General features: G+C 38.7%; 1 protein-coding gene across 2 annotated transcripts in view; it reads right to left on the bottom strand.

Moving 5' to 3' along the window:
• LOC111580325 (copine-9-like) overlaps nucleotides 1-25,533 on the bottom strand; it is a 184,628-nt gene extending 159,095 nt beyond the window's left edge. The window contains exons 1-2 of one of the 2 annotated variants that reach the window (XM_055010559.1): nucleotides 25,186-25,533; nucleotides 3,117-3,157 (exon numbers count right to left, since the gene is read on the bottom strand). In XM_055010559.1, coding sequence (XP_054866534.1) covers nucleotides 3,117-3,157; nucleotides 25,186-25,262 — 118 coding nt within the window. In that variant the 5' untranslated portion in view covers nucleotides 25,263-25,533. The remainder of the gene's footprint in view (nucleotides 1-3,116; nucleotides 3,158-25,185) is intronic. The other variant, XM_055010558.1, reaches the window with a different exon arrangement.
• Between the last annotated feature and the right edge of the window lie 1,988 nt (nucleotides 25,534-27,521).

The following is a 27,521-nucleotide window of genomic DNA, read 5'->3' as shown; positions in this document are numbered from 1 at the left end:
GTTACTGCAGCGCACTAAGATGTGAAATAAAATGATCTTATGTAAACATATGTAATGCAGCACCGCACTGTGAAGCAGGTAAAAGTGAGCAACCTCAGATCCTCAGATCTGCACTTAAATACTATGTATCATGTTTTGCTGACAAGTCTTTAGGGTCGCTCTAGAGATTGGATCAGCAGCGATCAACACACTGTTCATGCAGGTTAGATTTCTGTCCAACTTGATCACGACTTTCTTTGACGTCTCTCAAATGTAAGCAACAGTAACATCATGAGATCAAGATTGCAGCAGTTTACAGATCCAGAGGCTGCAGTTGTTCTACTGCGATTGCACGACTTTCAGGTATGATGGGAAACTTTTCATTTTAGTTGATTTACAGAGATTTTAATTCTATAAGTATTGGTTTCAAAGATTTATTCTACATATGGAATACTTTATTTATCACACATCATCAACTGCAGACAGTATGTAGCTCTAGTCTCTGGACACTGGCCTGATTTCATTCTATGACTATTTAGCAACACCAACATTTCTGTTAAGGAATGTGAGGATTGTTAAAATAACATTTGTACGACGCTTCAATTCGACAGTCTGAATATCTGATCAGTAATAAAAAAAATTGCAAATATTGTCTAAATCTTGCATAACTGTCATCATCCAGCTACAGTACTTCTGACTCTCCATGTGATCACTCATTCCCCAAACAGCCCCAACAAACCATGTAGCTCTTCATCAGACGTCCTACATGCTGTAGCTTTCCAAATATTTCTTCCTTCTTTGTTTTTGATTTTTTTTTCTCTCGACAAACCAGTTAGAAATGGTAAATTTTTCACCTCAACGGACTAAAATGACAAAGGATGCAGTGAAGTATTTTATGTATGACTTGCATTAAATTGTTGTCTCATGTTTGGTTTAAAGCTGGCAGAATAGTTAAGTGCACTATCTTGTTCCAGTTGTACTTCTTGTACTACTTTGTTGAACATTATAATCATATTTACCATAAAGCGTTTTATTTTTCTCTCCTTAATGAGACTTAAAGTGTGAGCAGTGATTTTTCAGTCACTCCTCCCAATATTGTTTTATCGTGTTTTCTGTACTGTAATAAGAACCATATTTCTCTCTATAAATCTGATTGTGTTACAAAATAGCACAGAGCACCTACACTTAAGGGGATTTAAAGTTAGAAAGCGCCTGCTTCACCCGACTTGACTTTTTGTTATTGTGTTAACCAAAAAGCTGCACAAGCTCACATGGATTTTGTTGGGTTTGCTCAGTGTAATGCTCAAAGAGAATTTCTTTTCTTTTAGTGATAACGCTGTGTGTACTCTGACACCGAGATCTGAGGCTCCTTCATCGGCGCTACAAAGAAACACAGTCGCTGTGGAATACGCAACTTACACAGACACACACACACACACACACACACACTCACACACACTATCAAACACTGGAACGACCACACAGACATGCATGGACTCACTGATGACAAACTATAAGCACCACAAGGCACAGGACTGTACACAAATACAGTCTTGTATACTGTTTTTGAAGTTGCATATGAATGCAGCATCCACAGAAAGTAGTCTAAAATAATTCTCTTTTATAAGAATTGGTTTTCTTTGTACATATGTATCCTCTTGTCCTCATCGGGTCCCTGAAGCACAAACTAAGTACCCTGTATCTTGTTTCTGTAATACTGCAAAAGTGCATCAATAATCTTAATGTGTATGAGCAATAACCACTACCTCCTACTACCTAATATCTATAAAGAAAGAAAAACTAATCTGCACAAATACAGAGATTACAAGAGTGGCTGTAAACATACAGACATTCACAAAACCATCATCTTACAATCTATTGCCCCAGTTTAGTCCAGCAGTAAAGGTAATTCCTACACTTCAGATGGTGTGTAGACACTTACAGGCAGGTTCGTGTCAATCATGCTTGCATTTTTTGCCAATAACTCCTGTTCTTGATAGTATGGCTCTTCTCCTACTTCCTAACCATTGCTGCAACTCTTTTACATCATCTGCCAGTTGCTGCCGATCCTCTTGTACCATTTTCCATCTTACAATCTGGTTTCTTATATATTCAGGAAGTTTCTTTCCATGTGGAGCCATGATATCTCAGATGCCATATAGACCAAAACTGTGAAAGTTTGTGGCATTCTTGGTTTCCTTTAAAAGTTTGTTAATCAAGTTAACCTGCATTGAACTGAACTACATGTGGACTTACTTTTGTTGCATTTTGGTTGTACTTTGGAGCCTTTATTTTCAGCACCTGCTTCAATTAGATTAAATAACCCTGGCTGCTACACATCTGAATCATTTTACATCTGCTGAACTAGGCTATAATGTGCAAAAACACTATTATGGTGCAAATATAACAAGTAAACTATACAAAAACACATTCAGAGGTGTACTTGCTATACAGCAGCAAAATAAAAAAGATTGTGGTAGCATGCTCAGGATAAGAAACAGCTAAACTTTATGAATTATGTCGACAGAGAGAACTACTGTGTCCCAGCAGAAGAAGGTGTCTCAGTTGAAAACTTGCCAATCAAGTTGAAACCTTTCCTGACATCCATGCTATTTATTTTCTGTCATCCTCTGTCATTTCTCTCTTTGTATCCCGTGCTCTCTGTTATTCTTTTATTCTCTTTCAAACAGCTCAGAGTTGCACTAATCTGTTGTCCACCACTTAGTGCTGTTCCTAAAGGTTTCTGTACTTCATACTGTGCAAATGTGTGGACAGTAATCATTAAGCGTCAGTCAGGCTCCAGCGATTAGTCGCCCTAACTGGAAACCAACTTAATTGAAAGTTCTTGGCATTCGACCCCCGAGACTCGGCTTTTCATTCACTCGGCTGCTGCATTGTGTCCCTAAATGCTCTAAGAGACACTCGCTGTGTTACTGCTCACTGATGCTTGCTGCTCGCTGATAAGGTGCACGAGGTAGTGATTTAATAAATGCTGCATGAAATTGAACACATTCAGTTTGACTAATGTGTTGTGCAGTGCAAAAGACATGAGGGAATGTGAAATCACGTCAGAGCAGAAATTACAAATGAGAACACTGAGTTTGATTAAAAGAGTGAAGGTGAAAAGAGGCAGTTACCTGGATCTGACTTAGAGAAGGTGTCCATGTCTAACAGATTCCTGCAACAAAAGAAAAGAGACATTTGAAGACTGACAAAGGGTTTTTGTCTAGTTTTGAACATAGTCATATATAAAATACAGTTCCAGTCAGTCTAAAGCAACTGCAACAACACTGAGTTGTCACTTTTGTGTGACATTACATAACTTCAAGATGACATGATGACAGCGTGAAACATAGGTTGGTAATTAAATTTTAATTTGTGTACTCACACTGGAAAGTGACAAAATGACACGTGCTTAAAGAATCAGCACGCATCCTAAAACATCCAAGTTTTTTTGTGTGCACAATGAATGCATAAACTCGTTTCACACATTGCAGTACGCACACGAAATAAAGAAGCTTCTCACTGCTGCAGAGGACTTAAATAAATAACATTACAGCTTTGGCTGAATTTCGAGAATTTCATATGTTTTCATCTCACCTGGGAATCCATTTTAATGGTTTCTTCACAGAGGCAAGAAATTTGATGAAGATACAGATGAAATTGTTGTATATTTCCTACAAAAATGCATTCATGGTAGAAGTTTATATTTATAACTGCGGGAGTTATATTTCTGGAGATATTGATCCCTTAAAATGGCTTCTCAGGTACAATATGAAAGTGAAAAGAATTCTCAATTCTGAAAACGTGAAATTTTCAATATTCAATTCAAATATTTTGCTGAACTTAGCTTTGAGTCCCAAAATAACAAATAAGTTAACTGTTAACACAATCGGCAAAAGCGCAGCAACACATTTGATGAATTTTGCCTCATTTGACACAGACTGACCCACAGATAATCCATTCAAACAAACTGAATTTCTATTTCTGAACAAAGTGAAACACCTATAATCCTGTTATGTGCAACAGACGTGTCATAATTCATTTCTATCAACTTTCCAGATTAATGTCTCCAAACTATATCTGGAAGAACTTCACTATAGGCTCTTTAGGTTCTGGTAATTAGTTTTTACTGTCCAAAATCTCAAACTCTACTGTACCTTACTATACCTACTGTACTATACCTTGAATTGACCCAAGGAGATAAACATCTATCTATCTATCTATCTATCTATCTATCTATGTTTCTGTATGGGCTCCACATTGTCTGGAAATCTGGTGTTTCTGCACAGTTCTGGGTCTATAAATGAGACACAAAGTGGCTTGGACCAGTAGCAGTGGCAAAACTGTGAGTTTTTTTTTTATCCATAGTAGTAGCAGATGGCCACGGTCAGCAACCTGTTTGTGTTTTTATAACAGATTCAGGCTTATCCCAGTAAAAGGGGCCTCGACGGTGAAAAGGGTTTCTGCAAAGTCAGACGTCAAACAGACCACAGTGCTGTGTGAAGTTTGGAAAAACTCTGTATTTGAACTAAAAGTAGCAACACGACAATCCCGTTCCAACATCCGAGACAAAAGCAGCAGTGGAATTGGAGCAACGTGTGTCTCTTTGAGATTCAGATTCCAGCTTCTGTCCCAGTTTTAAAACCACAACTGAAAAAGCCTCTCAGTTGCGACCATTTTGCTCTGTGATGTTTAGCAGCAGCTACTCAACACTGACTCCAGCACATAAATGTGAAATTTAACAATCATCAAAACAGGATAGGCACATTTTTAAGAAACCTGGCTAAAGAAAATGCTAATTAATGCCTATTGTAATTCACCACTGAAACCACACAATCATCAGGGATATTAAGAGCGGGTAGAATATAGGAAACAAATGATATAGGGAGATAATGACAACAAACGAGCTCTAATGGGTCATTCAATCTCAATCCAAATTAAATAAGTTCACCCCTGACCATCTCATATATGTCAGATTTTTTTTCTTGTGCATATCTATGTTCAAAGGTAAAACATGGATACAATTTTTGAGTTAGAACTTCTTATAGAGAGGTGGGGTCATGTTCATTGTTGCATCTTTTTCTTCACACCAATCTGTGGAGCAATGTTGGAAGTACCATAACTTGACAAACAATGTAGCTAGAGTCCTGGAATTTTGCAGGCTCATTAATATGTACATGTGGTCTTAATAAGAATAATAATAATTCAAACTAGTTATATGATGGTGCAAATGTGTCTATTCTGATATTCTACCAAAACATAATAGCATAATAGCAACAAAACAGTATTTTTCATCTGTGATTGGCACCAATAGGAGCTTTAGAAATGTAAAGAATGGTGTCAGTCAAAGGCATATTTTGTGAGAAAAAAAAGGAATTTTTTTTTTTTGTGTGTGTGTTTTTGCATTGATGGACAATATTATGACATCATTGGGCAGGTATGATAGATGAAACCACTCCAATAGTGTCCCAACTGGAAGAGTTATACAATATTGTTATTGGGATAAAAGAAAAGTCATGGTTTTTGAAGAATTTTAACTGAAAAATTAATGTTACCTCTGACCCCAGGTTGTACACATGATCAACTCAATCGATTTTCACCACTTCGTAAATGGTAAGATGGTAGATTGTAAAATAACAGCACTTACACTGCATTTTTCTACCTTAGTTGAAAATTGAGCACCTTGGAGTCCACAGCCCCAAAGACTACATTCTTTCATCACTGACTAGATTTTCTAAAGCCTAAAAACTCAACAAACAAAATGTTTACTTTCCACAAGTTGTGTGTTGTTGTTGACTTACTGTTGCAGAGCTGGCTTCATTCCACCTCTTCAGAATAACTCACAGAACTTCATTAAGTAAAATTATCTCAACATTAACTTAGTCCAAGGTTCACAGAGAGGACAGTGTAGCAAAAAGTGTTCCTTTAAGGATGGCAGCCAGCAGATTTGTGACTAAAAAGCAGCTCCCACTGAGAGCCACGCAGCTTATCTTCCACCAGCCTGCATGAACAGCTTTCTTTCCTTCTCTCCCAGCAATGAAACATTACAGTCTGTCAATCGGCTCTGTAATTGGTCTAATGTTGTTATTTGCTCGTGTTTATTTGTGTCGTTGGAATTTCACCAATTAGCTGAAAAGCCAACACAGGGAGCCTGAATTGCTGAAACTGCCTTATGTTCCACCATGATCTGCTTGACAGAAGCACACATCGTGTTCGCTCACAGAACAAGTAGTTTGCCATCAGGAAAATGAAGAGATTTTGCATCCACATTACAAATTTATGCAGAAAAGTGCTCAAAAGCTTAACAGTTTTACTAGTCAGGCAGCGGTGGCTCAACAGTTGAGGGTCTGGGCTCGCAAACAGATGGTCGGAGGTTCAAACTCTCCATTACTGGCCCCTGTGCAAGGCCCTTAACCATATCTGCAGGCCCCAAATTAGATATTGGAAAAGGGAATTTTAAAGTGCTATAATGAATTCATGAAAATAAAGGCTTTTTCCTCTTATGGAGCAATTGCGGTGATTCAGAATGAAGTCTCTACATTGTATAGTTTTTGAGTTATTGTGTTACCAAGACTGTGTTTAAAAAAATCACAGAATTGCAGAGCCACAGACTCACAGAGTAACAGAATCAAAGGGGTAACAATATCGCCGGGCATTGCGGAGTAACAAAATAATAGCCACAAAGTACCAGAATGACACAGTAACAGGGTCAGAGTCACCAAATACTGGCATAACAGTATAACAGAGTCACTCAGTCAAAGAATAACAGACTTACAGAAAAACAAAGTAAGAGTCATGCACTAGAAGAGTTATAGGCCAACAGTCACAGTGTAACAGAGCCACTGATTAAGTGCCCACAGTTTCTCTGTAATAACCATCATTATTGCAATTTTAACTCCTCAAAGTCAAATGTGTTTGATTTTAATTGGTAGCAATGATTATTTTGCAAGCAGAGGTTTCAAACTAGATCTGTAAATCCATCACATAAGCCCTACCTAATAATCTGGGCCAAATGTCGATGTAGACCAGATATGCCTCTGTAGATTCTCAATTATTCAGGTCATGGTAATCCTAGGAGCTCCACTAGAAAGCAACTGGACTTCTCTTTTTATGTTCTTGAAGACATTTTACCACTCATCCAAGAGTTCAGAATAATCCTCTTGGATAAGAGGTGAAACATCTTCAAGAACCTAAAATGAGAAGTCCGGCAAAGACCATATTTCTCCTTTCAATTGTTGGAGGGCTGAAACAAAAGTAAATTAGCCCAAAACTCCAGCAGTGTGAGCCCCGTCTAACAGAAATGAAATGGCATAAAATCTACTACTGGCATACTGCTTCTGACCTAAAGCAGTAAGCAGTGTGTGACGAACATGAAAATTTCTCATTTGCCAAAGATATCTGGATGATGACGCTGATCAGCTTTCCATGGTGAGCTTTCTGCATGATTTATTGCATCCCACAGTGCATTACAGCCATAGTTATGGGCATTTGGTTCTTTCCTAGATTTATTTTAGATCTTCTAAGAACATGACAAAATCTGCTCGGTCAAAAATATTTGTACAAAACTGCTAATATTTGATTAAATCTTTGGCCATTTTTATCTCCACTAGGCACTTTTAGTAACCGTCTACAAGCTTTGACCACTCCTCCTGAGATACTTGGTACAGTTCAGCTAAATTTGATGGATCTTTGAAACAGACTTGTTTCTTAATCACAGTCCACAGGTTCTTGATTGGGTTTAAGTCAGTACTTTGGGGAGACCAGTCTAAAACTTTAATTCTAGACTGATTAAACAATTTCTCTACCATTTTTCATGTGTGTTTGGTCTTTTTGTAACACCCAACAGCATCCAAAATCCAACCTTCTGCTCCAACCTCAATGCTTGTTCTTCATTATTCCATTTGTGTAAAGCACCCGTTCAACTGACACCAAAACAGTCCCAGAGCATAATAATGCCACCACCATGCTTGACGGTAGGTTTGCTGTTGGGGTTAAAGTCTTCACCTTCTCTCCTCCAAACATATTTCTAGTTGTTTAAAGTACAGAACGTTCCTCTATTAGGCCTTTTCTTTGTCTCTGGGATCAGCAGCAAACTTCAGTCGAGCCTTAAGGTGCTGCTGTCGGCCCATGGAGATGTAAGACAGGTTTGACTGTGGACACTAACACCTGTGTTGCAGTAACCTACATTAAATCTATGAAAGAACCAAAATGCATGATTAGCTCACGATATGAGCTATAGGAGCCACAGGAAATGCAACATTGCCATGATACACTTAATCTTTATAAGTGTTTGTAAAGTTTTGTTCATGACTGTAGCGTCCAAGTATGCGAATAACAGTCACAGCATTATGGAGTTACAGAGTCTCACCACTGAAGGCCCCCATGAGTGTGTGACGTGGAGCAGGTGAACAGGTTTGGTTACAGTAATCACATCTCCAGTCTGTTAAAGAAAGCTCAGAAACTAAGGTACTTCTTTAGAAAATATACGAAAGCTAAATTCATGTGCCAAGTTCTTGTTAACTTTTGCAAGGGAGCAACAAGAAGCATCCTAAAAGGACACATCAAAAAGCAGAATAACAGAAGTCTGCAGCATCCTATGTATCATGGTGGTAGGTAGTGCAAACAAGAAAAGGCATGAGTTGAGGTGCAAACTCCCCCTCTCTGGTCAGTATTATTAAAGTTGACACATAACAGGATGTTGTGTTTTCTCATTTTGTCACTGCACCAAGGGAAATGAATCACGCACACAAACACTGAGAGCATCAGAACACACACACACATCAAATCTGTGCCAGGATTACAGCCCAATTTCCTTCTAACAACTTGACACATTAGTGAGAATTGACTGCGATAATAAACACAGTGTGCAATAAAGAGCTGAGATGCGGGAACTGACAGATTGAAACGTTGGATTCTCGAGGGTTCATAGCTGTCAGGGTGATGAGGAGAGTCTCAGGGCGACTGCAGGGAGCTGCACAGTGTTCACCCGCACATGTTCACGCTGTTCTGTTCGTGTGTTCATACAGTATGTTCATGCTCACGCGTGGGACTCAGTACAGCAGCTTGTAGTGCAAGAAAACAGAGCCATGTGGGTTCTCTGCACAAATTAATTATATCTACGGAGTTTGTATTTTTGGAGGACAGCTGTCACGTTCTGTCAGAGAAGCAGAATGCATCAAGACAAGGAAACCTCAATAAAAATCTACTTTAATCAACTGAAAATCTATATGTGGAATACCGTTTATCATATCATATACACAACCGTTCAAAAGTTTGGGGTCACTTGGAAATGTCCTTATTTTTGAAAGAAAAGCAGTTTTTTTCAATGAAGATAACATTAAATTAATCAGAAATACAGTCTGGACATTATTAATATGTTAAATGACTATTCTAGCTGGAAACAGTTGATTTTTAATGGAATATCTCCATAGGGGTACAGAGGAACATTTCCAGCAACCATCACTCCTGTGTTCTAATGCTACATTGTGTTAGCTAATGGTGTTGAAAGGCTCATTAATGATTAGAAAACCCTTGTGCAGTTATGTTAGCACATGAATAAAAGTGTGAGTTTTCATGGAAAACATGAAATTGTCTGAGTGACCCCAAACTTTTGAACAGTAGTGTATATAAAAAGCTGTTTCATGTTGTTGTTTATTCAATATTTCTGTTACTAGCTGCCTTTAACAAACACCATTAACACAAGACAGTCACCGGCTAAGTGTCACCATTTAACAGAGTTGTCTGAATAGACTTGTCAGCCTTCATAGTCCAATCAAGTCTAACAATAGCACACTTAGTTTTTGTGAAAAGATGGTCCCAAAATAATATAAAGCTTTAAAAAAAATAAAACCTATCGATCTTACACACTCGATAGAAAACAAGACATTCTGTTTAAACAACCATGCATCCCTATAGTTTAACTTGTTCCAGCAGTGCTCTCAATTAGCCAGACCATTCTGTAGAACATAACAGTGTGGCTGCACCACTATTGGACATCATTGTCCAACGGGGGAAAAAAACGCCCTGGCTTGTTTGTATTTCTTTAAACCAATCACAGGTGAAGCTCAGCAAAGGACGCAGCTTCAGCATTCCCTCAAATTAATGACAGTGGAATTGTTGTGGTGGAATATTTGTATGCAGTGAGGCAAGCACTGCCGTTAAAATGAACAATCCACTGCAAAAAAAAACCTACCATAACTGCCTTGTTGCACATCCAAATTCCCAGCAAAACTTGAAATTTTCAATGTGGCAGGTCGCTGCTCGGACGTTGTTGTTGCCGCTTCCAGCGCCTATAAAATGTATTAACCCCCCTTAAGAGTTTTCCCCTTTTGGAGCTTTTAAACACTGAACATGGTCAACTTATTCTGGCGTTCTGGACAAAAACAAACCAAATAAGACAATTATTGACAAACAGAAAACAAGTGACTGCATAAGTATTCACCCTCCTTAAAATGGCTCATGTAATTCAACACAGGTGCAGCCACACAAGTCACACAATTAGTAAGACTGAGATTATCTGAGTGTAAGGAATGTTTCTTTGTAGTATAAAGACACCTGTATCTGTACAGTCATTGGTGAATCAGTACTCCTGGCTGTAATTACACCATAAAGACAAAAAGACACTTGTAACAACTCTGTGAAAAGGTTATTGAAAAGCATAAGTCAGGGGACAGGTACAAGAAAATCTCCAAGTCACTGAATATTCCTTGCAGTTAAACATTGCTTTTAGTCTTAATATCTAATACATATTTTTGCCATTTAGGGATACTTCTGATTTTTTATGGATTTTACAGATCTATTGGATGAACCATTTGGGCATAGAAATGGGTTGACATGTATGGGTGACTGGCTGAAGTTTCGACTTTAGCTTTAGATGCTGTTCAACAAGTTTATCAATTGGATGCACTATCAAGGGTTAAATCATGGGTCCAACTCTGGAAACAGGTGCTGATGAAATTTCATGAAAGCTGTAGGATTATTCAAGCAAACAAAGTAATCACTGGCAAATGTGTTGAGTCATGAAAGTTTGAATTCCAATAGAAAGGTTTTTATTAGACTAGAGAACTCATGGCAAATCCAAGAAACATATTTCAAGCTGCATGGTTCAGTAAAATCAAGTTGAACTGATTAAAAAAAAAACCTTCCTTGCTCAATTAAAGTGACTGCATATCTTCACTGATCACATAAAATTTTTTTATTTATCACAAAACGTTGTCAAACACTGCCATTTAACTCCTGACTTGATTTCCCTGCCTGTCTATTACTATTTCCGGTGATCACTGGTGACACTTCTGCATAGCCTTCAATTATCAATTTGCGATACTCTCCGTAAGCATCTTGTGGCTGTTTATTGGTGCCGTGATGCTGTTATAAATAGCTTTACGGATGCATGTGTGTGTCCCTGGGAGCCTCACACTGCTCACTGGTACATACAGTACATCTGCAGGCAATTCAAGACATTTCCTGAGGGATCTGCTGCCAAGACTGTTCTCTTTCTTAATGCTTAATCCCACCATCCTTTTTGCATATTGTGATGTTGTTTTTGTTTATTGTTGTATTGCAGCATACTGCAGCTGACTTGAGTGGATATATAAAATGAAACTTGAAATATTACCAGTCGATCTGCACACATTTTTTCATGATTTCCCACTAAGTTGGGTGAACACGTGTACTGGGGGACTTATTAGGGGTTGCTTGTTAGCAGAAGCTCCACTCTGACAAAGCAACAACTCCCACGTCTATGACAAGCAAGGGGCAATGAATCACTAGAGAGAGCAATCTGCTTTGCTGCAGAAAATAATCAGATATGCACACAGCGAGGACGCCTGCCTGTCATCTGAAAACTTTGAAGGGTTTTGTTTGGTGCTTCACATTCGCTCTGAGACAGAAACTGTCTTTGAAGCTTTTGCTGAGGCACTGATCTTATTTGGGAGACAAAGGTTTTTGCTTGTAAAGTGGCCTCACGTTTGAGACCTTCAGGACACGATGTGGGAGAAGCCGAGTATCCAATCAGAGCCGTCCCCTGCTGTGATTGACATTCTCCCACTGTGAAGTCCTGGCACCCTGCGCTCACTGACCTACCTGGCATTTCACTCTGAAAGTGCTGCCAATGTCGCTTTTTAGCATCGGCCCACCAACCGAACTGTGCAGCCGTCACAGCAGCAGCGCGGCTCTCAAATGGCTTCTCAAAAGAATAATGAAAAACTTTCACACTCACAACATGAGTCATACTCTCGTCAAACAGCTCATTAAACTTTCTGAAACTTACATCCACTCTTTCATTCATAGAATGTGGCACTAACAAAAAAAAACAAAACAAAAACAACCCAAAAAATACTATTTATTTCAATAAATAACTGCCAAGACAAGATGGCTCCTGCTTCAGTGCAAGTATTCTTTAAACAACCAATAGTTAGTGTAGTTGGGCTCCTGTTTGGTGCTATCTTTAATGTTATTGAACAAAGAAACACAGCACTCTTTCAGATAATGTAATGACTCACTGATCGTGTTAGCAACAACAGTTTTCACTAGTTTTGGCTGATGATCATGGCTGATATTTAGCATTTTTCTGATGATCTGTACTTTTATTGATGGATTATCGATGAACTAAATGGGCTACTTCAGGTCCTCTCTCTGTCTGTCGTCACTCTGTGGTCTCAGAAATGTCTCTCAAGCAGCAAAAACTGAACAAGAAACACAAGCCGTTGGCACAAACCAGGAAATCAGCTTCTCTCACAAAGGCTAAGGCTACACTAGCGGCTAAGTTAGAAGGCAGCCACAGATTAACCAGAAACAGCATCTGGAAAACAATAATTAATAATGCTTTAAATAAAATAAAAATGACAGAACAGAGAAAAAGTAAGACAATATAGAAGAACAACAGACATAACTGCAGGAGACAAACTGATAAATCTCAGTTGATCCCACATAAACAGAGGAGATAATTTAATGGCTCCGATTAATATTTTATGTATTCAGTTATAGTCACCCTTATGAATGAAGAAGTCTAGTTATGAATGACAGATTCTCTGCTGTCACATGATGTTAAAACATTACATTTAATGTATATTAGTCACAAATATCAGTTATCGACTTTTCTTGATTACCAGTAATTGGCCCAAAAAAAATAAAAAAAATGCCACTAAATTAACCTACATTGTGGATGTCTTGTTGTGGCTCTGTCTGTGAGTAATTACACAAACGCAACACTTCCCTGATTTTTGCTCCTAGTTGCGATTGTATTTGATATTGCGGCTCCAACTGTCTTCACCACCATAGCTACTCAGTTACTACAGATAACCGTTTCTGGTTGATGTAAAACATCACGGGGACAGATTTAAAACTCTGGTATACTGTGAAATAGAAAGATTTGCCTGGTCCTGGTGGACTTAATTATCACTGTGTGAACTTACTTTATGTAAAACCCCACTTTCTCCTTTAAATGAATAACGTGTACTAATAACCGTCCTTGGTCCAACTCTACTCTGTTCCAGCACCCTTAAAATCACAAAGAACATCCATTCTGAGGAGCTATTTTTATACTTGTGGCATCCCACCAGTCAGGGACACATGTCGGGGGGAATTGGGGTTAATAGGTGCTTTCCTTGCTACAGAGACGAGGTCATTTATTTCCACCTGTCTCTTAAACAATCCTCCACCATCAGTAATCTTTGCAGACTGCAGGGTGGCCGCCACACTGGGTTCGTCTAATAGTATGTAGAGCAGCGACGAGGCAGGCAGGCTGCCACTTACATAAGACAAAAGGAACAACTCGGCTTCCCTCCACGCTATCTGTCTGCTGTCTAACCCACATCCACGCTGACACATCATCTGACAGAGCCGCTCGCTCACACAGACACTGTGTTCGCTCTGCAGCCAAACCGGAGCTTCTTCTTCAGTGGGGAGCCTCCATAATGACAAGTGATCAAATCAGATGTGTGTTTATGCAGCAAAAATAATGTTATGTCACCGCTGATTTATTTTTATGTCAACACAGCAGCTGTGATAGAGCAAAAGAGAAACAGTGTCACATTGTCTGCTTTCATCATCTGAGAGGTATATGAAATAATGATGTCTGTAGACACCTAAAATAAAGGATTTTTATTCATCTAAACACACGTATCTGCATGTTCCTGACAGTGTTTTGTTCTATATACCTGATTAACTACTATATCTGTCATCTGATTCCAATACAACAGAAGGAAATATCAGAATTTCTCCATGGCCTCCTTAAATCTGGCATTAATTTATATTTCATTTTGTATACACACCAACTGAAGACTATAAATTGGCAAATTAAAACCTAAAGGGTAAAAAAGGTGAACTCTTTGTAGGGCCATTATCAGCACAACTTACAGACTAGTAATTCCAGAGACTAAAATCAGACAAATAGCAATGATTAGTCAAAAGGAGGAAAGAGGCAGAAACTAAACCTACAAGGACAACAAACCAAATGGAAATAGATATCGTTCACTGCGCACCAAAGCACTCCAATATACTGTAGTGTTCCTTGGCTGAATTACATCCATATATCAAACAGAATGAAATAAGATATTGCAAAAAGAGGAAGAGACAACTTCTAATTAAGCAGCTTCCTCGAGGCTCTCATATAGAAAATATATTTATTTAAGATTCTAGTAAACATAATGACGCCTAAAATGTTCTCTGATCTGTCGGATGAGACTTTTCTTGTTCTGCACATTCCAGTAACACATGGGCACTACTTCGAAAAAGAGAAAGAAGGAAAATTTTCATCTTGAATTTACGGGAAATTAAACCCACATGGACTCGGTTACCTCAGAATTTTGACTGCTAAACTGAAAATGTAATCAGTCAAGTTTGAACAAACAATAACTAACGTCAAGTCAGTCATTACTTTAACAACTGTTAATGGTCTCAACGGCTAAATCTGGCTCTAAAAAGTGTGCCAATGGTTATTTTGGAGATCACTGCTCCATTAATGAGATTTGAAGGCGTATAGAAGGCTTTGATGTGGGAACTCACCCTGCTTCCACCTATTGAAGCTTCTGTTTAAAGAATAGAGAGTGATTTGAGTAAGCTTAACATTAATCTACTTCATACCAGAACCTGTCCTGTTCACAAACTGTACCTAAACTAGCAAACATTTCCCTACATTGTAAACTATTTCAGGGTAGCGAGTGTTAAGTTTGGGCATGCTGGTCGACCTTTTTGTTAGGAGTTTGGATGTTCTCCATCTTCCTCTCGCAGTCCAAAGACATGCATGGCAGGTTAACTGAATCTAAATTGGCCTTTGGCATGACTGTGAGTGGGCATGGCTTTCTGTTTGAGTTAGCCTTGTGATGAACTGGCATCCTGTCCAGGGTGAACACGATGTCTCGACCAATGTCTGCTATAATAGGATCCATCCAACCCTGATTCTCTACGAGATGAAGGTGGATGGATGGACTGTTGTGCGTTTCGAGTAAGCTAGCTTTGCGTCAGTCAAAGAAAGCATGGCCTGTTTCAAGAGTGTGAAAATGAAGCTGAGGATTGAGTGATCAAAGGAAAAACAGTGTAAATGCATTTTATTCAAAAAATATTTTTGGTCCTGATGTGATTTAAAAACTTTTCAACTTCTGGGCTGGAATTCAAACGCAAAGTTATTGTAGATTTAAAAACAGAAAAAAAAAAAAAGGCATACATAATCATAGTGAATATACACTATTGTTCAAAAGTTTGGGGTCACTCAGACAATTTCATGCTTTCCATGAAAACTCACACTTTTATTCATGTGCTAACATAACTGCACAAGGGTTTTCTAATCATCAATTAGCCTTTCAACACCATTAACTAACACAATGTAGCATTAGAACACAGGAGTGATGGTTGCTGGAAATGTTCCTCTGTACCTCTATGGAGATATTCCATTAAAAATCAGCTGTTTCCAGTTGGAATAGCTATTTACCACATTAACTATGTCTAGACTGTATTTCTGATTAATTTAATGTTATCTTCATTGAAAAAAAATGCTTTTCTTTCAAAAATAAGGACATTTCTAAGTGGCCCCAACTTTTGAATGGTAGTGTATGTCTATGTAAAATATTAGTGTATATTTCTTTAACTTTTACCTTGCAAGAATATGGATGTATGCATATGTATGTATACAGTCATAAGGAACCCTGTGTTTGGATTTAATGAATTAGACCTACTTAAAGAAATAAACTCTTTATTTACACTGTAACTTGGCAAAGTTTCACCTCAATTATATGAGTGACCAAGCTACTTCTTAAAAAGCACTGCAATGAATGAGCTACCATTTTGTTTTCTAATGGACTAATTTTACACTCATTGGACAACAGCAGACCTCTAATGCAGCATATTTAACTTTCCTAAAATTTACTTAAACTTGCCAATGGATTAATTTTTTTTTTTTTTATTGGTCTGTCTACTTAGAGGTAGCAGAAACAAGTAATCAACACATCACTGACATATTATCACCTTAACGTTTATAAAGTTAAAGTTAATTTGGGGCATTTTGTTGCAAATAGTTGCATGTTTATACATCTAACAATTATGAAGCACCACTATTTGTTTTAGTTGTGTTTCTGACAATCTGATGAATCTAAATCATGCATTTACTTCCCTTTAGCTCTGTTTTTAGTCTCTGTCATGAAATATATATATGGCTTTTTGGTGTACAGCTGCCTGTACATCAAAAAAAAATAAAATTAAGTTTTGGGTCCAGCAGCCCAAAAAAGAAGCTGAGAAAACAGCTGATAATTCTCTCTAAGTTCATCACTTTCAGAGATACCTTCCACATGGTCACATTAATTTTCTTTGGTGTCTTTTGATCCATTGTTATTATCAAAAAAGTACAATTCTTTTAAAGTTTATGCAAAACATGCAAATGTAACTGTTATTATACATAACAAGGAGCATGACTGTATGTTGGTATTTTTTGGGTGGAGAGTTGTTTTTATTGTTTTCCATTTTACATAAACTGGACTAAACGTATGGATGATCAGTTGGGGTTTTCCACTCTTTGCCTTGCAGGTTTTTCAGCCAGAATGCACAATGATGGATTTCCTCTTCTATTTTTGTCCCGGCGTGACATCAAACATCTTCTACAAAACGCTTACAGCAGGTCTGAGCAGCTACCTGTCTGAACATAAATGCACTCATCCTGTACACAGACATGCATCCTCCCTAATCTCCCCTGATTCTCATTTTTCACTGGTGTCTAATCCATCTGAACAGAAAGCTCGGCGTCAGGCATCTTAACCTGAGCGGGAAACGCAATCCGCCTCATTACCAAGCTCTGAGCTGCAACACGACATCTGGGGTGTTTGAGATGAAACCCTTATTGGGAAAAACAAGTGACATGAGAGAAAAGATCAACCGGGACATCAAGTGCGTTGAGACAGGCTGATTTCTTTTTTCCTTCAGGCAAATCCGCCTCATATTATGAAACATGGCAGACTTACTCGAGATCTAAAAGCAGCATAAGCAGACAAGTCACGATCAGGTGAACCTTTTCAGAAATAAAGTCACATATTCGCCTCCGGATAACCTCCCCTGACAATATGCTCGCGCAATAACGAGACGGTGTGGCTACATGAAACCTTTTTAAAATCATCCAAATGTCAAGTACGTGTCAAAAGACATCAGGCGAGTCAGACTGGTATGGATTTTCTCAGACAGGAGATGAAGAGAGAAGCTGAGGTAGGAGGATGTTGACGGTGCTGCAGCTGAGATCAGGCTCAGTTCAGAGGTTGGCTTGTTGAAAGAGGCGGCAGCTGCTCAGATAAGAAGGAACCAGAGTTAGAATCCGCCTTCAAAGGGGTGTTTGTTTGTTGCAGCCTTGGTCATCCTAAATCTAGACATTTTCAAAAACTACCAGCCACGACTTCTGAGTAAAGGTCTGATCAGGAATCTCTTTTGATTCCCCGGACGATCGATCAACTTGTATGATCAGTACTGGGACTGGACATTTTGAATATTTCTCATTTTCAAAGCCAATTAATCATTTAATACTGTAGTCTATGATAAACTTTCAAGAGTGACTCAATAATGAGCAATAAATGAACAAGGGAATTTCAGACGGTCCATCTGTCATCCTCATTCTGCATCATCACTGTCAGCTGGTGAGTTGCACAACAGTCATTTTGGCATCTGTGAAATGTGGCACATTGTATTGTGGGATTTTGAGCAATAATTACTTTTTCTGTTCTATTGTGAAATTTTTGAGGGTTCTTCATAGTTGATAAATTAATGCATTCAGATTTCAGACACTAACACGGCAGACTGGAAACGCAGTGCGCTTGATGGATTCAGACACCCACTAAAAATCTAGATTTATATCTCAGATCTCATTTTTTTCTGATGCTATTTATGGCCAGCATTCCTCTGCAGGGTTCAGACTGCATGCAACAATGTATGTACATATGTGGACAAAATAGTTGGTACCCCTCGGTTAATGAAAGAAAAACTCACAATGGTCACAGAAATAATTTGAATCTGACAAAAGTAATAATAAATAAAAAATTCTATGAAAATTAACCAATGAAAATCAGACTAGGGCTGGGCAATATGGCCTAAAAAAAATCTCAGATTTTTTCACAAAAAATCCCGATTCACGATTTATCCAATTTTTTTTTTTTACCCCCTACCTATTCTCAGCATCCCGGAGTCCAGTCTACTCTATGCAAATAAGCTGCAGCCCTCTCCAGGTAAACACACCGGATCGCAGCTGGAAATGCGCCGCATGTGGCATGCTGGTCCGGTTGCGGTGCATTTCCCGCTGCGATCCGGTGTGTTTACCTGGAGAGGGCTGCAGCTTATTTGCATAGAGTAGACTGACTTCTACTTCAGTGGTTCCCAACCTGTGTGACTTGGAGCCCCTCCTATAAGCTGCACCCCAGCCCCAGCACCCCACCCACCACCAGGCGGATGTTGATGAGAAAATCGATTTTCATTAAAACAAATCGACATTAAGTACACACTCGAATTAATCGAAAAAATCAGACATTGTTTTTGAACTGTGGTTTAACAGAATTATTTGAAAAATAAACTCATGAAACAGGCCTGGACAAAAATGATGGTACCCCTAGAAAAGACTGAAAATAATGTGACCATAGGGACATGTTCCATCAAGGTGTGTCCTCTAATTAGCATCACAGGTGTCTACAAACTTGTAATCAGTCAGTCGGCCTATTTATGGGGTTACAGTAGTCACTGTGCTGTTTGGTGACATGGTGTGTACCACACTAAACATGGACCAGAGGAAGCAAAGGAGAGAGTTGTCTCAGGAGATTAGAAAGAAAATTATAGACAAACATGTTAAAGGTAAAGCCTATAAGACCATCTCCAAGCAGCTTGATGTTCCTGTGACTACAGTTGCACATATTATTCAGAAATTTAAGATCCATGGGACTGTAGCCAACCTCCCTGGATGTGGCTGCAGGAGGAAAATTGATGACAAATGGAAGAGACGGATAATACGAATGGTAACAAAAGAGCCCAGAACAACCTCTAAAGACATTAAAGGTGAACTCCAAGGTCAAGGTACATCAGTGTCAGATCACACCATCCGTCATCGTTTGAGCCAAAGTGGACTTCATGGGAGACGACCAAGGAGGACACCATTGTTGAAAACAAATCATAAAAAAGCCAGACTGGAATTTGCCTAACTTCTGAGCTCAGGTAGGAAATTAATTGCTGGAGAATGAGTTCATGTGGAGGCAGGTAAAGCTACTGCACAAATACTGGATGATGCAGAAGACAAAGACCGGTTTCAACAGCAGTACAGAGACAGAATGTCTGACAAAGTAGTGTTTTTCCTGCTCCCAGTTGGTTCTACTATATGTATACTGGTACTGTATGTACATTGGTGAATTTAACTGGAGCTTTCTGTTAGCACCAGTAACCAAAGGCGTCACCAAATAAATCGACCAGAAATCTTATAGCAGAATTAACTTTTAGGCCTCCAGAGGACAGAATTCCTCAACAAAGTTCGACACAACAATACCAAACATCAAATGACTGTTAAGGAATAATTATTCTATAACTGGTGAATCTACTTTCTCTGGCCAGTTCATGACTCAACTAATGCTCCCAACTAAAAAAAAAAACAAAAAAAAAACAAAACTGCAGTGATTCATAGCCCTCTAACCACTGCTCATCATTCTCAGAAGCACTGGTGCCACTAATAGCATCAGTAATAGCTCATTTCATAACTGTCCCAGCAGGTCATTGTGGACAATAACACATCCTAATAATCAGAGGGAGAACTAATAACCCTGCATTCAGCATTGAATACAACAACAGGTTAATATACCCAACAGGTAGAAAACTTCCCAAGGCAATGAGTTGTTTTTAGAGGACTGGCCCAACAGTAATATAAAAATAATAATAACACTGGGTCAAAATGGCCTGTGAGTCATAGTTTGCAGAGTTAGCTCACTATTGTGTCTTTGTTAAATTGACTTCTGAGTGTATCAGTACTTCAGCATGATCCTCAGTGTGCAGGAAGCTGGAGCTGATGGGTGTAGCCATCATTAAAATGACAAATCACTCCTCTGTTGGAGGAGTCACCGTGTCCTATAAGACCTTTTGGGCTATTAGGGTTTGACCAGAATTATCAACAACCTGATCTGATTTAGCTCCATAGCTTAAAGCAGGGCTATTCAATTAAAAATTGACTCGGGCCGGATTTTCAGACTAAGAACATGAGCTGGGCCGGACGTTTTTAGCAGACAGTGAGCAAAGTTAACCATTTAAAATAAACACAAACAGATAAGATAACAAACACACTGGATGTTTACTAACGTATTGCCACATCCAAAAGGACATAAACACAATAGAAGAGCAGTACTTAAACTAAACCTGTGCTGAAATACTGCTTCTTTAAATTTTACATTTCAAACACACAACTTCAACACATTTTGATAGGTAAATATAAGCACAGGTTAAGGTGCATATGAACATAAAAACTAAGTGCCGATTAGAAACACCATCTTTTGTTTTGGTCACATCTCAAAGTGCATTAAAAAGTAACTTGCTTAACAGTAACTTTTCAGAACTTGAGACATTTTTCTTCTTTTGAAATAACACAAAACAGAGTTTGTCCCTGTCCATATTTGGTCTCATCTGAGACAGTCACATCTTCAGTGCATATAATCAAAAAAATAAACAGTAGGCACAGTGATAGTTACTATCCCTTTGAAACGAAATAAAGCTGACATCAAAGTGCAATAATAAAGTGCAACTAAGTGAAATAACTGTCAAAACAAAATGTCTTTCTTAAATATTAAACTTATAATAAGTGAACAGAAAATAGTCACATAAATACATAAAACTACCTTTAGTGTCTGCTACAGCACGCTGCTTTGTTGCACTTACCATGTCTCGAAGACATCTGTGGCGAGAATGTTTGACGTGTCAGACCTGTTTGATAGCAGATGTCACACTCGTCTTAACTTTATCGTCCGTTAAAACTTCATCCACGACAGCCAACATGCAGTCCTTCACAGTTTCTGAGTCTGTGAACGGCCTCTTTTTCGTGGCCCTTTCCTGAGCTGTGCAGGTCCGCTTCATTGTAGTACAGCTCCGGTTGTAAGATGCAGTCAAACTCTGAATTATAGCCGCTCTCTCATGACATCCCTCGGGAAAGTTTGTCCGAAACGCGGCATGTTTTTCCAATGTGGTGTCTTCGGATATTATAATCTTTCAGCGCTGCAAAGCACTCGTTGCAGAGTAAACGCACTGGTTTGGCGTTCAGACTTGGTGGTAAATAAATAAATAAATACTTGTCAGTACACGCAGGATTAAACCGACGGTTTTCCTCGCCGATTTGTCGTTTCAGGATAGAAAAAGAAACGCTGCTATTTTCGCCTGTATAGAACTGGTAATGTTAACTTTTCAAACGCGTCTCCTCAACACAATGCATTGTGGGTTAGTTGCTAGGTTTTGCATTCAATGTTTGCAATAATGTTGGAATTTTTGTAAGAACTTGTCAGTGTTACTGAAAGATGTTTTTCTGTTTTTCTCGGCCCAATCACTCGGCAGTTGCTTTCGGGCCGCATGTGGCCCGAAAGCCGCTGATTGAATAGGGCTGGCTTAAAGGGTTCTTCCATGTCTTTTCCTCCAGAGAAAGGTCGGCCTTCAAAAACTCAGTCTCCTCCTCCTGGCCTGTATTTACAGCTCATGTCTGCTTGATCTGCATTGAGGATTCTTCTGTGGCCCACTGAGCCAACCTTATTCTGTCAGCGTCAGGGAGCCGAGACAGATCCTCCCTAACCTCTATGGACTGCTGCGTCCCAGAGACACTGCGGTCCAGGAACAGCTTGTCACAATCAGCAGCTTCAAGGCTCTATTAGCATATAGACATCACCTCGGACATGGAAATGCTTTTGTGTGAGAGGATACACGGGCTCTGTTTTCCAATTCTGTGGCAGGAGATTTGCCGGCTGCAGCTCCACGACTTCTAATTAAAATTAAAGAGGCATTAACTCTTGATTTTGCCACTTGAGGGCATAAAGAACAGTAACAACATTAGACATTAACAGCATTACAACAACTTTAAAGCTGTATTCATTGTTGTTAGAAAACATTACCTAACTATTGCTATTTACACATCCAGTAGACACAGAGCAACATTAGCTTCCACTAGCATCCATTTGAAGTTTCTGTACAGCCAGCAAGGTCAGAAACTTTCCTTGTAGCTCCGTTTTGGTCTCCACCACTTCCTATGGCGACCTATTTAGTGGTAAAATTCTCCACTATGTTCGCCATTTGTTAATTGTGTCTGTCTGCTGTTTGGTGCCTATAAGAAGCATTCATCCCCCTCAAAAGTTTCCCCTTCTATCACCATTGAATCACGGTCAATGTAATTTGGCTTTTTTTGACCAGAATCTACAAAAAGACTCTTTCATGTCAAAGTAATGTCAATTAATTAAAAATAGAAAACATAAAATAAGCAAGTGCATAAGCATTCATCTTCATTTAAGGCATGGAGTCTGTATGAAAAGGTCTCAGTCAGCATTGTACATTTGAACGCTGCAATTTCACATCATGCTTCTTCCCAAAACTGCTCAAGCTCAAAGAAACAAGTTTAACATGAACGGTCAGACCAAAACAACGGACTAAAAGATGGTCAAACACTCTTGCACTTGTCAGTGAAATCACTGTTTTCCACATTTTAAACGGTAAACTGAACCACAGCAATCTTTTTAAGCTGCAGAAATCACAATGAAAAGACATGTACGCAGGTTTTGTACAAGAACAATCCACCCCAAGCACCTTGTGATCAAGTGCTTGATTCTGACAGAGAAATTTAAATAATAAAAATGCAACATTTTGGTTCTGTCCCTTCAATCGAGGTAAAAGATGTTCCTTCAATAAGGAACATCTTTTACCACAATCTGCAACTGCCAAAAGGAGATTCAAGCACAAAATCTATTATTAATGAAGCAAAACATTTTTGAAAAATAAGCCACATTCTCATATAACAGAAATCTATAAGGTAAATTGACTTTTTCCATTAATTTTAGTTAATTGTATCGCTGAACATCTGCATAATACAAGGATTTAAAATTAGTATCAACTATAAAGAAACTATGGCAGTTGGGGTGTGGATTACAGCTTTGGCATGTCCTGTGGTGTTCAGCTTTTAAATACAAATGATATTTAATTGTTTAGGGGGGCAAACAAAGTCCAGTTTTGAAAAAATAAATGATTTTGTATTAATTTTGCTCGCCTTATAAGCTTTTACATAAGGAAAATAACCATACGTGGAAAAAAAAAAACCTACAGGTGAGCAAAAACTAAAGTTAAAGATTCAAAGTATACATGTCAGTTTCATTATTTCCTCAGATAACCAGAGACCAACAGCTGAGTATTAGCTCAGACTGTCATTGTCTGAGCTAATATTCAACAGTGGTGATTTTCTAGTTTAAAAAAGCAAAATAAAGCAATTTGAACATTTTAGCTTGAGGAATAATGATTGACATACGTCACCAATTTCTGACACTTAAACACTAAACAATCAGTTGATAATTTAATGAAATAACTATCACAAGTGTGGAGAATGAAAATACTCATTAGTTGCATCCTTAAAGCGCCTCTGTGATTAAATAAAACAACCCTGCCAAAGGAAAAAAGAGTCTGACTAAAAACACAACTTTAGGAAAAAATGAGCACAATATGAAGCAAAACTATTTAGGTTTTAAAATCAGATTTTGTGTCTCTCTTTGGGACAGGATGCGAGGATGGAGGACCTGCAAACTGGCAAGAAATTGGAAAATCTTCAGATTAAGCAGACTGAAATGATATAGAATAAATGTGGGCTGTTGGCGGCCTTTAGAAGCTGAGATGCTGCACCTTTTTGGTTATAGCAAAACCATGTGGTTCGATAAATTAGATATTCAGAAAGCAAAAATTTTAAATGTGGTAATCTGTGCAGATTAATGTTCATCAGGCAAAGCAACAGATGCACATTTTGACAGAAATGTCAGCACTGCTGTTCTGTATAAAAGAAGATTGTCCATCATGCCATATGCCTACAAATCCATATGGAAATTATCACCTGTACATGGGAAAAGTGTACATAGTCTTTATTTTTAGCCTGACTGCACTTTTCTAATTCTTGTCCTGCTTCTTACATGCCTCTTCTGACCAAAACACTCACACACAAACTTTAAAAAACACTTCATCACCTGCATTTTTAGATTTATTATTCCCTTACTGTGTTGGTGCCGTTTCCATGTGCTAATATTAGAGTCTTGTAAAATGAGTTTTAGTGCTGTTAGATGATTCCCCTTCAGGTTGTATTAAAACATCCATTGTTCACATCAGCATTCCTCTCTGTCTTTTTCTCTCTATTGTCGGTTGGCACATTTAATATCCACGCATTCATGTGATCTCAGAGTTGCGCTCTCCGGAGCTCTCCAAGGCACTCAGAATAAATCCTGCTACTGTTGGTTACCGCGCTCCCCCACGCACTTCTACACCCACAGCACATGCAAATTCCTGCTTAGCCTAACAAAAAAAAAAAGCAAAAAAGAACAGAGTTTCTCCGCGCTCGTTAAAGACACAATACCGATGAAGAAAAAATACGCACAACTATTACGCACAAAAAAAAGAGCGCGCCTTAGAATTTATCACGACCAAACTGACTTTAAGTGGCCAGAAATGTGTGATTGTGTGAACTTAAAGAGCTGCATGTTTGATAAAGGAGCTGCTTACCTGCAAGAAACGGTGACTTCAATCTTGGTCGCAGGTACGGTGGAGTTGAGCGGGTCAAATTCCCCTATTGTCGCCATGGCTGAGGCTGGTTTTCTTTAAATCACTTCTTCTCAATCGCCGAAGTTCGCACTTATTCTACGAGGCGGATTTCTCTGCTGGAATATAACGTGTCTGTTCCATCCACCCGGGAATCACGGGGAGAATGTGCTGGTGTCGGTTGTAGTTGTGGATGCTGACGGTCGCTGGAGCGCAGCTGAGGGTTAGAAGGCATACCTGAGGATGAGGCTTTCATTCATGACGAGAGAGAGAGAGAGAGAGAGAGAGAGAGAGAGAGAGAGAGAGAGAGAGAGAGAGAGAGAGAGGGAGAGGGAGGGAGAGAGTGGGGGAGACAGAGAGAGAGAGAGAGGAAGGGAGGGAGACACCGGAGTACAGCTGTGGATCCTGAAGCTTCCTTTCTCTCCATCCATCGCCAGGTGGAGGCAGAGACCTCCATAAGTTGTTCTGGCTGCGTCGGGACGCAACTTGTGGTCCTTTTATGGAGGGCGATTAGTGCCACTAGGCGCGGGTAGGAGACAGGAAACAGCAGGTGGGAAGAAGCTGTTAAAGAACAGATAATAATAATAATAATAATAATAATAATAATAATAATAATAATAATAATAATAATAATAATAATAATAATAATAATAATAATTTCATATTATGCCAGTCAATTTAAGTCATATTTCATCGTACCAGTTACATTTACACTGTTCTGTGAATAGTCACTACTATTAATTCTTCATTTCGCCAATGTAAACTTGTTTATTAGCTAAATAGTATGATTCACAGACCTACCAAAAGCTAATCAACCCAACGATCTTTTTTTTATTATTATTATTTTGGCCTTTTTGTGGTTTAATTGAGAGATAGGGAAGTGGAGAGAAGAATAGGTGAAGGACCTGCAGCAAAGTTCCATAAGCTGGATTCAAACCCACCACTGCTACATATATCCCCTGTTTATGGGTCATCCATTTAACTTGTTGAGCTACAGGGGATTGTAGCAAAGTTTCAGGCCAAGGGAAAGAAAGCATGAGGACTTGCCCCTGCTGCTGCATTCTGGGAAACCCTGAGGTTTTTTTCCACCGTTGTTGTACCAACAACAAATTACAATTTTAGCTTATTCACAATTACAAATGTAGACATAATGAGGTACACACGATTGGTCTGATGTGAATTTTCATGTCAAGTATAGCTATTTTATGTTCAAACAAATCAGAATACCAACTCTGCTGAATAGACTGTAGTTTTCTTTTTTACAGTGTACTCAGTCTGCCATTAAGGACTCGATCTCATTTGTCGTCAGTGGCCCCATGTCTTTAAACAGGCAGTCCATGTAATTTATAGGCCGTATCCTCTGTTAGTTTTGCCACATTTAAGCTCACATAAGATCAGTTTGGAAGCCTCCTCATTCTGATGTCTGACAAGGTGACCTGCCAGCTTTATTTTCTTATTAAAACGAAAGATTAAAATATTACATACAACAATAAGACTAAAAACAGAACATCAGAGAGGGAATAAAATGTTTTACGAATGCTGAGGGTTGTACTATGAAGCAAGATTAGTGGGTTATTGAGGTATGTTGAGCCTAAAGTCAGAGTTTTTAGTCTCACAAAGGTGGCTGCCTTTTAACCTGATAGATCACCATAGTAACTGATTCTGTGGAGCTAACCTGGTCCAAAACAGGCTATGTTAAGAGTTTGGGATTTATATTGACTGTAACAAGCATCTCCCTTTAACCAAATCATTTCTATTTAATATAGAGAATATTCAGTCAATAACATTAATTTCACTTTGATTTGGCCAAAGGTGATAATCCTGCATTATGGGACAGTGTCACACCATGTTTCAATATATGATGTTTAAAATTTGACAGTTTTAATGTGCAGCTGTCAGTTAGAAATAAGCAGACACACTGATTGTAAAATAAAACACATGCTTAACAGTTTTCTACCAGCTTTCCTGTCTTTCATCATTTGCAGTAGCAGAACTTCACCAATATAAACTTTAATATTCCTCATTGTTCTTCTTTAAAACAACCTGTTTCCTAAAATAGGCAGGATACCATTGTTCTATTTTGGGCAGAAGAAGAGTCACAAGATGCTTTAAACCAGTCCTTTAACATGATTGAGTCTGAAGCAGAATGTCGGAGTTAACTAAGAAAGTTGTTAATCACATTTGTGATATCTGATATCTCTGACTGGGGTATATTTTTCATCGAGATGACTCACACAAAGAAAGCCTGGCTATTTCAAACTTAGTTTTCCTTGTTTTCAGCCTGGAATGTGGGATATTTA

The sequence above is a fragment of the Amphiprion ocellaris genome, chromosome 5, assembly GCF_022539595.1.
Source record: "Amphiprion ocellaris isolate individual 3 ecotype Okinawa chromosome 5, ASM2253959v1, whole genome shotgun sequence".
In the NCBI taxonomy this organism is placed as follows: domain Eukaryota; kingdom Metazoa; phylum Chordata; class Actinopteri; family Pomacentridae; genus Amphiprion; species Amphiprion ocellaris.
This window is presented reverse-complemented; position numbering and strand designations above follow the sequence as displayed.